The 12393-nt window shown below is 38.6% G+C and overlaps 1 protein-coding gene across 1 annotated transcript in view; it reads right to left on the bottom strand.

The window, feature by feature from the left end:
* Nucleotides 1-12393, bottom strand: part of LOC126353922 (ubiquitin carboxyl-terminal hydrolase 5) — a 163823-nt gene that overhangs the window by 101388 nt on the left and 50042 nt on the right. Inside the window, exon 6 of the mRNA XM_050003165.1 lies at nucleotides 5073-5218. Coding sequence (XP_049859122.1) covers nucleotides 5073-5218 — 146 coding nt within the window. The remainder of the gene's footprint in view (nucleotides 1-5072; nucleotides 5219-12393) is intronic.

The raw sequence follows: 12393 nt of genomic DNA, 5'->3' as shown, positions 1-12393 counted from the left end.
GCTTTTGACAATGTTGTCTGGAGCACTCTCTCTGAAACTCTGATGGCAGCAGGAATAAAATACAGAGAGTGTAAGACTACTTGCCATTTTTACAGAAACCAGATGACATAACTGTAAAGAGTCAAGGAGCATGAAAGAGAAACAGTTGTTGAGAAGGAAGTGATACAGGGTTGTAGCCTATCCCCGATGTTATTCAACCTGTACAATGAACCAGCAGTAAAGGAAACAAAAGAAAAATTTGGAATAGGGGTTGAAGTTCAGGGAAAAGAAATAAAAACTTTGAGGTCTGCGAATGACATTGTAATTCTGTCAGAGACAGCAAAAGATTTGGAAGAGCATTGGAATGTAACAGACAGTGTCGTGAAAGGAGAATATAAGATGAACATCAGCAAAAGCAAAATGAGGATAATGGAATGTAATCTAATTAAATCAGATGGTGCTGAGGGAATTAGATTAAGAAACGAGTCACTTGATAAGTTTTGTTATTTGGGCAGCAAAATTACTAATGATGGATGAAGTAGAGACTCACAATGGCAAAAAAAGGCCTTTCTGAAGAAAAGAAACTTCTTAACATTGAATATAGATTTAATGAGCTAGGAAGTCTTTTTTGAAAGTATGTGTATGGAGTGTAGCCATGTATGGAAGTGAAAAGTGGACAATAAACAATATAGACAAGAAGAGAATAGAAGGTTTTGAAATGTGGTGCTACAGAAGAATGCTGAAGATTAGATGGGTAGATCATGTAACTAATAAGGAAGTACTGAACAGAATTGAAGAGAAAAGAAATTTGTGGCACAACCTAATCAGAAGGGATTGGTTAGTAGGACACATTCTGAGACATCAAAGGATCACCAATATGGTAATGGAGGGAAGTGTGGGGGGTAAAATCGTAGAGGGAGACCAAGAGATGAATACAGTAAGCAGATTCAGAAGGATGTAGGTTGCAGTAGTTATTCAGAGATGAAGAGGCTTGCGTAAGACAGAGCAGCATGGAGAGCTGCATCAAACTAGTCTATGCACTAAAGACAATAAAGAAGTCACTGGGTGTCTAAAAGCATCATCACTTTGTTCACCAGAAAAATTGACGAGGAAGCAGTCAGAGGAGATGAACATTCCTAGAACCTCCATGTGTCATCAGATGAAGGAAGGCAGTTTATGTTCATTTCGATCTGGTGGCATCAATGAACTACATGATCATGGTATTAATAATCAACATGATTTGTGTGTGATTGCAGATTTCGCAAAATTATCAGCTTGCTGTAAGGTTATGAAGACAAATGAATATGATGTGTGTGTCAGCTCCCAGTCTTGAAATGTTCACATGGATGTAGAGCATATATTATTACCACCAACTTTCTAATCGCACAACGATCACCATTATAAGATAAGGGAAATACTGAGGCGTTAAAACAGTCGTTTTTCCCTCGCGCAATCCACGTGTGGAACAGAGAGGAGGGGGGTTGGGCGAATATGACTTTGGCACCAATAGTACCCTCTGGCACCCACTGCTTAGCGGCTAGTGGAGTATATATGTAGATTTAGATATCTGGGAGATAGACAACCATCATTATTATGAAGAAATTAACCAACACCCTCCTAATGTTATGTTCTGCACTGAGAATAATGGTCAGCATAGGGATAGAGTGTTTGAAATACGCAAGAAGTATGTACGAACATTTGTTTCTGCATTATTCCATTCATGCATGTATCTTTTTCTGTTAAATACAATTTCTGCTTGAGCTAGGGAGTCATTTCATGTTCCTGTTTGCCTTTCATGTTGCTTCTTGTTTCAATATAACACCATTAAACATTTCCAATTATGACTTCTGGCCCACCCTGTATAGTCAGTCAAGTTGAGTTTTCATCAAGCAAAGTTCCTTGTCAGTCAGTCCTGCTTGTGCTTTCATAGATTAATATTCATACAGCCAGTCACTGCAGAACATTTGTCATGTTAAGTCACTTGCAAAAAGTTTTAATTGGACATTTATTGGGTATGCACCAATCATTAATGCCATTCTTGGTGAAATTTAGATTCATGGTAGTCAATGCAGGTTTAATGATCTGTATTGTTACCAATGTGAAGTTTACCACATCAAAGCTATTCAGCATCAAAAAGGACAGTGAAAATAAATCTGCAAAAACTTGAAAATCTACTTTGGTGGTTGGTTGGTTGACAGATTGTTGGAGTTAAAAGTACCAAACTGCAAGGTCATCTGTCCCTTCATCCTATATGTATCAAATCAGGAATAAACCTCAGAAGGACAATGCAAAACACAAATATCAAGGAGAAGTAGGAGAGTGGATCAAAGGAGGTAAAGGTAGGCGAGCTCCTCTGCCGAGAAAGCAATTGAGGTCCCAGGGCCTGGGTATGTGGTGGGAGAAGCAGCTTCTGCATCCAATCAGCACCACCTCATTGTCCCTTACTCCAAGGAAACAAGGAACACAGACAAGATGATAAAAGTTTAGGAAAGATAAAATATCGAAAACAGCAAACATAAAAGAACAAGGAGAGTAAAACGGTGGGAAGGGTATGGGCTAGGCCATGCCAGACTGCTGAGCAAGAGCCACCATGGGTCTCCTGAGCCAGATCAAGTGAGGCGTGCCCCTCCAACACCACAAGTGATCAATGAGACTGAAATTTCCCACCTCACAGAGACATGCAGAAACCGCCTTTGCAGGTGAAACGTAAAGCCAAGTCAGCTACTTTGGCATTGTCCACTAACACCAGAGATAGTGTGTCAGAAAGTTTAGGATATTGCTGCAAAACAGCCAAATTTGGGCAGTCTAGCAGGACGTGGGTCACCGTCAGGCAGACACCACATCAGCAATAAGGTGGGTCTTCATGTTGAAGAATGTGGCTGTGGGTCAGCCAAGTGTGGCCAATGCATAGCTGTCAAAGGAGAGTGGATTCCCCGTGAGAAGCATGAAGGGAACACTCCCACGTGGTTGTTGTCTTCTTTATTGCCCTCAGTTTGTTTGGGGAGTCTAGGGTGAACGTTCTGAGTTCTAGACATCCAAGAATTCACGATGTAGAGTTAACCAAATGTCCGGTTGTGGAACCCCAAATCCACAATTGGTATCTTGGTAGTCAACTTTGCCAAGTGGTCAGCATGTTCGTTGCCTGAGAACCCAAAACGTCCAGGAGTCCAAACACAGACAACTGGTCGTCCAGCTTGATGGAGGTCAGAAAGAAGATCCTGGATAGTCGTGACTAATGAGTGATGAAGGTAGCACTGGTCTATAGCCTGAAGGCTCTTCGAGTGTCTCTGCAAATTACAAGCATGTTGCTGGCATAATAACGAGAATGCCTAAGGGCCCGTTCGATGGCCACCAATTCAGCAGTGACGACACTGCATCCATCTGGTAAGGAGCACAGTTCACTGCACCCTGCATATGCATATGCAAATCTGGTTTGTCAATAATCATCAGTGTATATCACTTCTGAACCTGGAAATGCATCGAAGAAGCCTGGAACAGCTGGCAAAACACCATGGGGTCAACTGAATCTTTCAACCCAAAGGACAAATTGTGACAGATCCGAGGTTGTGGTACTCCAATACATGACTGCTCCCCAACAAGTGGTGACAGTGGGGGAAGCTGAAGTTCAGAGTAGAGACACTGCAGTCGAGCTGCAAATGTGACCCCAGTTCTGGGTCTCTGTTGATTCCCATAATCAAGATGGGATATTCATCAGCAGTTGCTTCGTGCTATGAGAAAATTTTAAATAGCTTTTCACAATACCACTGAAGTAGTTCTGGTTTGCCTGCCATCTGGACAGCTTCTGACCGATGTTGACATCTTATTAATGTCTTCTTCATCCTATGAAAGACTTATGACATGGTGGCATCACATCCTCGCCACCTCACATGAGTAAAGTCTCCATATGCCATGAGAAAACAGGTATGTTAAAAATCTTGTTAAGCAAAATCCCTGCTCTCATTTCAATACTAAACATGCTCTCCCCCCCCCCCCCTCCCCCCCCTCTGCACAGTCTTCCAATACTACATCTGTATCTATCCTGTCCCACTATGTCCACCCACATTCCCACAGACAGCACTATCACCTTCCCCCACTCACTCTCTGCTATATTTCCCTCTCCCCCTGCTAGCATCTTCATTACCCCATTAACCAAACCAGCTAGACTGCTGCCAACACCAGACACAGACACAGTCACAGTCAGTCTTAGGATCCAAAGACAGTGACCATGTGCGTAAATTGTTCTTGCATAAATGTGTGGGAGTTTTCTACTTCTGAAGGACTTTGTCCGAAAAGTGAAATATTTCTAGCAATCTTTTTATTGTGCCTGTCTGCAACTCAATGCCTTGCCTATGTGATGCGTAGCAATCTATCCTTTCTATATTACTGAGACATATATCTAAAAACAAATATATGTGACTTACCAAACAAAAGCGCTGGCAGGTCGACAAACACACACACAAAATTCAAGCTTTCGCAATCAACGGTTGCTTCTTCAGGAAAGAGGGAAGGAGAGGGAAAGACGAAAGGACGTGGGTTTTAAGGGAGAGGGTAAGGAGTCATTCCAATCCCGGGAGCGGAAAGACTTACCTTAGGGGGAAAAAAGGACAGGTATACACTCGCGCGCACGCACGAGCAGACATTCGTGTTTCCCTCTCCTTCACTCTTTCCTGAAGAAGCAACTGTTGGTTGCGAAAGCTTGAATTTTGTGTATATGTTTGGATGTCTATTGACCTGCCAGTGCTTTTGTTTGGTAAGTCACATCATCTTTGTTTTTAGATATATTTTTCCCGTGTGGAATATTTCCTTCATAATAAATGTGCTGTGTTTCCCCAATCTATTTTAGATGTAAATGTGGACACCAAAAATCTCAACTAGTACTGCAGACAATCTGAGGTATCTAGAAAGAAATAAAATTTACCAAAAAAAAAAAAAACCTTAAGAGCTGCTTCATTTCACTATCACAAGGGTCTCTGAATTCAGAAATCTCACCAACTTTCAACTTTATAATTTCGTTAACATATAATGTACATATACAAATGATCATCTGAGATGAAATCAGGTGAATATCTTCAAATTAAAAGTATCATGCGTACCTTCTCCATGTGGGCAATATTAATGCCAAAATGAGCCAAATGCTGTGCAAGATTGGGATCTTCAACCATATCATCTTCATCATAACTGAAGACATCTGCCTTTCCTTCCTTTGTTATTGTTCCAAGCTTCACTGCCAGGGGATAGTCTGAACGCACAACAAAAAAATCAACATAAAAATCAAAGCGTAATATTTATTTAGATGTTCATATTTATAAAGGCAATAAAGGTCTGAATAGTATCTTGTCCCTCAAATGAAGCAATACGTATCTGCATGTAAATTACAATACAAATTTTAAAATGTGACCCGAAAGAAATAGGAACTCAAACCACAGTTAAATATTTTGTCAACTAGTTTAACAAATTAGCATTTTGACTATCATTACCATGAGAAATAATTACCTCATGTACTTAATACTGATGTGTATGATAATTATTTAGGGAAGTTTATTTATTAAATGAACTGTTGCTGTTTGGACCTGTGACATTTATCTCGGATTAGATTATAAAAACCAGTGCCTTATCCAAATGCTATTTTATTAAAATTTTGGCTTTGCAGTCATCATCAGATCCAATTATTACAGCAGCAAAACACTGTGGTGTATCTGATTATGTGTCTTCAAACTTCGGAGCAGTCATTGAGCAACAGATTTTAGAAGATTTCAATTACTTGAACTTATAATTCGAGCGATCATCAGCCTTATGCTATGAAGGTTATCAAAGGCAAACGATCAAATCTGATGCTGTAGCTGGAAAATAAATCAACCTGCGCAGTAGAAAACTGATGAGTCAGAAGCAGAAAACAGTGATTTTTTCCATATAATTTTATGAACAAAGCACCAACTACCTCACGAACTCCTATTGTAAGAACTGATTTTTGCTGAAATGGGCCATCCTGTGATCATAAGCATGCAGAAGATTGTCTCCACAGTTTAGATCTGTATTTGTCAGATGTAAGGTCCACCAGTTATGCAAAACATTTTTCCAAGTTCCCAAAAAAGTTTCAGCACCTCTGTGCCATCATTAGTGGGTTTCTGTTTTATTTAATCTGTAACATGAACTACTAAATTATTACAAAATTATGTGGATATTCGTTTCTTTTGTTACTACTTCTGGACCACCTGTATATTATTTATTACAGGTAGCATGTCATCTACAAACAAAATGGTGTTGATGAGAAATTTTGTTAGGAGTTAATCTATCATTTTATGCACTAAAAAGTAATTTAGTTTGTCGCGATATTTCGCAGCTATATTCGTTGTTACATTTTTGTGTGGCAAGACCTTTTTTATCTCAGCATCATGGTGAGGTGTTAAGAAGCACACAAACACAACACGCATTTTCACAAAATAAAGCCATAAAAGCACTTTCACTTTTTCTGTATGCTTCTTAGCTAATTGTTTAGCCTTTTACATGGTGTTCCTTTTGTGTGTAAAATGGTGAGTCTTTGCAGAGTGTAGTGTACCAATTTATTGTGTGTGTGTATATAGACTTTTTAGCTGTTTGTGTTGCCTTTTTTGTGAAGTTCCTTTAATGTGTTAAATAGTGTGTCACTGCAGAGTGTAGTGTATCCATTTAAGACCTGTTTCCCTTCTGCTATTGCCTTCGGTATGTGGAAGTTTTCCTAAATGGTCAGTTTGCTGTATAGGCTGTCTTTAGATTTTAGTGTTCTTAAGTCTGCTTCTATTGTAGTTGGGTGGTGATTGTGGGCTATCAGGTGGTCAGCCATTGTGCTACGGGAGCTGTTGCTTTTTAAAGCTCTGAGATGTTCAGAATATTAGGTTTTGAAGTTCCTGCATGTGTGTCCTATGTACACTGACTGGCAAGTGTTGCATGTGAGTTCATATATTCCTGATCTGTTAAATTTATCCATGGGTGTTTCTTGTGTTCTGACCTTTTTCAGTGTTGTGCTCTCAGTCCTGTATCCTATTTGGAGTCCCTATTTCTTTAATATGTTGCCTATTCTGTGAACAATCTTGTTATTGTAGGTGAGTATGTGACATTTCATTTTGTGTGTGGTGTGTGTGTTGTTGCTCTGTTGTTGTGTGTGTGGTCATTATTTGTGTTCTTAGTTGGGTGAGGACAGTGAGTCTGTCTGTGTGTGTGTGTGTGTGTGTGTGTGTGTGTGTGTGTGTGTGTGTGTGTGTGTGTGTGTTTTTTCTTCTTCTTAGACTTTCATTTGGGTCTTCTAAGGATGACACACAAATTTAAATGCTTCCTTCATTGTTGTTCTTCCTTTCTCCTCCAGTGTTTTTTTCATCTTTTCACTATGTATCCTTTTTCTCTCCTTGGACCATTTTGACCCTGTCTTCTTCTCCCTTCTGCCTTGGAATCCGTCCATTTTTAACAATTTCCTCTTGAAACTCTGTCTTTCTATTGGATCTTTTCCACTTATGTTGTTTTTTTTCCAAATCTTTCCTAACTTCTTGAATCCAGGCTATGTTGACTTCTTGTTCCAAAGATGTAAAAATCTGTTCGGTTAACCTGTTGCTGTTCATCCTGTATAAGTGTCAAAAAAATAGCAGTCGCCTCTGTCGTAGTGTTTCATTTATGTTTTCTATGTTATGATAAACTACTTCATTGCTTTTTAATTCCCATACCTCTATTTTTTGGTGGTCCAAGTATTTTTCGAATGATTTTTCTTTCTAGGACTTAATGTTTGTGTAATTTGGAGTTCAGCACTAAACATTCACATGCATAAAGACATTCTGGTTTTACTTCTGTGTTGTACAGATAATTACAGCATCCAAGAAGAAATCTTGGGAAGACTTTGGAAACAGGTTGGAGACCTTGGGTCAAGCTGCTGGAAAACCATTCTGGAGTGTTATTAGCAGTCTTCGAAAGGGAGGTAAGAAATGATAAGTATTTTGGACAGGTCAGGAAAACTGCTTGTGAATCCTGTTGATGCCTTGGGCAGATGGAGGGAATATTTTGAAGAGTTGCTCAATGTAGGTGAAAATACGATCAGTAATGTTTCAGATTTTGATGTACAATGGGACAGGAATGATGATGATGGAAATAGGATCACATTAGAGGAAGTGGAGAAAATGGTCTATAGATTGCAGTGCAATAAAGCGACTGGTGTGGATGAAATTAAGTCGGAACTCATCAAATACAGTGGAATGTGAGGTCTTAAATGGCTACACAGGATAATTGAAATGGCGTGGGAGTCGGGACAGGTTCCATCAGACTGGACAAAAGCAGTCATCACACCCATCTTTAAACATAGAAACAGAAAAGATTGTAACAACTACAGAGGTATCTCTTTGATCAGCGTTGTGGGTAAAATCTTCTCAGGTATTGTTGAAAGGAAAGTGCGAGTATTAGTTGAGGACAAATTGGATGAAAATCAGTGTGGGTTTAGGCCTCTTAGAGGTTGTCAGGACCAGACCTTTAGCTTACGGCAAATAATGGAGAAGTGTTACAAGTGGGATAGGGAATTGTATCTATGTTTTATAGCTCTAGAAAAGGTATATGACCGGGGTCCTAGGAGGAGGTCATTATCTGTTCTACGTGATTATGGAATAGGAGGCAAACTTTTGCAAGCAATTAAAAGTCTTTACATAGATAGTCAGGCAGCAGTTAGAGTTGACGGTAAATTGAGTCCATGGTTCAGAGTAGTTTCAGGGGTAATACAAGGCTGCAACCTGTCTCCACTGTTGTTCATATTATTTATGGATCATATGATGAAAACAGTAGACTGGTTGGGTGAGATTAAGATAGGTGAACACGAAATAAGCAGTCTCGCATATGCGGATTACTTACTTGTGATGGCAGATTCGATTGAAAGTTTGCAAAGTAATATTTCAGAGCTAGATCAGAAATGCAAGGACTATGGTATGAAGATTAGCATCTCCAAAACTAAAGTAATGTCAGTGGGAAAGAAATATAAATGGATTGAGTGCCAAATAGGAGGAACAAAGTTAGAACAGGTGGGCAGTTTCAAGTACTTAGGATGCATATTCCCACAGGATGGCAACATAGTGAAAGAACTGGAAGCAAGGTGTAGCAAAGCTAATGCAGTGAGCGCTCAGCTACGATCTACTTTCTTCTGAAAGAAGGAAGTCAGTACCAGGACTAAGTTATCTGTGCACCGTTCATACTTTCGACCAACTTTGTTGTATGGGAGTGAAAGCTGGGTGGATTCAGGTTACCTTATACACAAGGTTGAGGTTACGGATATGAAAGTAGCTAGGATGATTGCAGGTACTAGTAGATGGGAACAATGGCAGGAGGGTGTGCCAAATGAGGAAATCAAAGAAAAACTGGGAATGAACTCTATAGATGTAGCAGTCAGGGCGAACAGGCTTAGATGATGGGGTCATGTTACACGCATGGGAGAAGCAAGGTTGCCCAAGAGACTCTTGGGTTTAGCAGTAGATGGTAGGAGGAGTCAGGGTAGACGAAGAAGAAGGTACCTGGATTCAGTTAAGAATGATTTTGAAGTAATAGGCTTAACATCAGAAGAGGCACCAATGTTAGCACTGAATAGGTGATCATGGAGGAATTTCATAAGGGGGACTATGTTCCAGACTGAGTGCTGAAAGGCATAATCAGTCTTGATGATGATGATGATGATGATGATGTAGTGCTGTATTTTCAAATTTTTGGACAGACCCCATTTGTTGTAGACATTCCTAGTTATTCCATAAGCTCTCTCCATTTTATGTACTCTTTCTTCTACAACGAATTTTTCTAAGCCATTTTCTTGGATAATTTCTCCCAAATATTTAAATTTATTTACCCTCTTTGTCTGGCCAATATCTGTTGCTAGCAATTCCGGAGCATTTATTATAATTGTCATAAATTTTGTTTTTTCTACTGGTATTCTTAAACCTGCTTTGTTGGCTATTGCATCTAAGAGATTGATTTGTATTCCAGCATTTGTTAGGTTTTCAGAAAGAATAGCAAAATCATTTGCAAATGGTGAACAGTGAATTTCAATACCTTTGTTTTTAGTTCCCAGTCTGATTGATGATAGCTTCTCTTCTTTTAGTTTTTGGTTCCATTCTCTTACTATTTTCTCTAGTATGCAGTTAAAGAGTAGTAGAGACAGGCAGCCACCTTGCCTTACACCTGTTTTTATGTTGAATGCCTTCGATATTTCACCCTGCAACTTTTCTTTTCATTTGAAGTCTGTGAGTGGTATGTTCATTTTTGTACTGTTTACATATTTTTTGATTTAATTTGACTAGCATATGGGTATCATGGCCATTTTCTACTGCTATTTCTTTTATTGTGTTTAGTTCTTGTTTGTGCTTCTGTTTGTTCATGGGTGTTTTAAGCATGAAACAGAAGTTTGCTTACTTATGTGTCAGTGGGTGGTTGGATAGGTTGTGAATGGTGGTGCTTGCGGTTGTCGGTTTCCTGAATATTGCAAAGTTATGTGTGTTGTCTGTTTTATGTATAGTGAGATCTAGAAAATGTAGGGTGGTGTTAGTTTCTGTTTCTGATGTGAAGTTAATTTTTGGATGTAAGGTGTTCATTTAATTGTGTAGCTGTTCTATGTGTGCATGTGGTTCATCAGTCCGGCATATTATGTCATCGACAAAACAGTATCAGTATATGACTTTGTAGTTTTTTTGTTTTATTATGTGTCTGAAGATCATGTTCTCCAGGTTTTTCATAAACATTTTAGCTAGGAGGCCACTAATTGGTGATCCCAGTGGCAGTCCTTCATGTTGAGAATAAAATTCTTTGTTGAACACAAAATAATTTTGTGATGTTATGGTTATTATTTCATTGATGTCTGTGTCCAGTGTGTTTTCTTGTTGTTTTAATCTTTGTGTGATGATTCTAATTGTTTCATTTACTGGAATACAAGTGTACATTGATGTGCTGTCAAATGATATGAGGGTTGCTGTGTATGTTCTTGAATCTGTCGATTAATTCCTTGAGTTTTCCCGGTTCCTGTTATAAAAAATGTGTAATTTTTTTAGTGTGTGTGTGTGTGTGTGTGTGTGTGTGTGTGTGTGTGTGTGTGTGTGTGTGTCTCCTAGGTGGTAGGATGGAGCATTTCTGAAGTTTATGACAGGCCTTAATGGGATATTATCCTTGTAAACCCTTTGGTAGGGAATTTAGGGCAGGTGCTTTTTCTGTGTCATCCTTTTTACCTGGCCTTTTGAGAATGTATTTTTGATGTTTTTCAGTGTCTGTTGAATGTTTTTCTGGTCCTTGCTACTTGGGTCTCTGGTCAGTTTTGTGATGTTATTGTCTTTGAGACAATCTAGAGTTTTTCTAAGTATTCTTTTTCATCCATAATTACAGCAATATTCCCTTTGTTTGCTCTTGTTACTGTGGTATTATTCTGTTTTAATTTTTGTTTTAGCTTCTTGGCTGTTATTTTCTCTGATGTTCTATTATTAGAAATAACAGTGGATTTGTGGGTTCTGATTATCCATTTTATTTCCGCAGATATTAATTCTCTTGTCAAGTTTGCATTAAAATTTGGTGTGCTCAGTCTTTTTTGTTCCTTTATAATGTGTTCTGATTCTATTCTCAGGTTTTCTATTGTTTTGTGCAATATTTTTATGTTAATGTAGTGTTTTGGCCCTTTTTCTAGTAGGCTCTTTCCTTGTTTCGTAAGATTTATGTCAGTTAGATTAATGATGCTGTCATGGAATTTATATTGTTTGTTGTGATTGGTTTCAGTGGGTGTGTTTTTGCTGTTAATTATTCTGTTGAGTTTTCTGTTTCGTTTCTCCTGTTTTTTTGCATTACTTTCTGTATGAATGCTTTTTCTCTGTCTGTTGTTTCCAAAATGTGAACTGGTATTGTAAATTTGTTGGCCAATTCTAAATGGGTTTCATAAAGTTCAATGTTGAATGATTGCTTTTTAGCATACAATTCCCTAACCTCTTGCTTTAGCTGCATAATCACCACTTCTCTTTCACTTTCTTTGGTGTAGATGACATGATATTCACAAAGTTTTTGATATAGTCTGGAATTACATTATCAGCTAGGCAATTTTTATTAAACTGTATATTGAGATTTGTCTTCTGCAGCTACATTAAGGTGTTTCTGCATTTCATGTAGAGCTTGCTGGGGAATGCCTGGCTGGGTAACAAAACAGTCATCATTTGGATTTGCAGCTCCTTGTGTTTACCATGTTTGCAGTTAAAAGTTGTTGTATGTAAGGTCCGCCAGTTAATAAATAATATACGGGTCCAGAAAAACCATGCAAACTGAGTGTGAAGGTAATAATGAAAAGAAAAGAACTGTTGTTTGAACTAAATATACACATAATTTTGTTATTTAGTAAAAATGTTCACATTACAGATTAAATTATACAGAAACCCACTGTTGATGCCACAGAGGTGTTGA

The sequence above is a fragment of the Schistocerca gregaria genome, chromosome 3 (assembly GCF_023897955.1).
Source record: "Schistocerca gregaria isolate iqSchGreg1 chromosome 3, iqSchGreg1.2, whole genome shotgun sequence".
In the NCBI taxonomy this organism is placed as follows: Eukaryota; Metazoa; Arthropoda; class Insecta; order Orthoptera; family Acrididae; genus Schistocerca; species Schistocerca gregaria.
The sequence above is the reverse complement of the archived record's forward strand: the minus strand, read 5'-3'. Positions and strand labels throughout refer to the sequence as shown.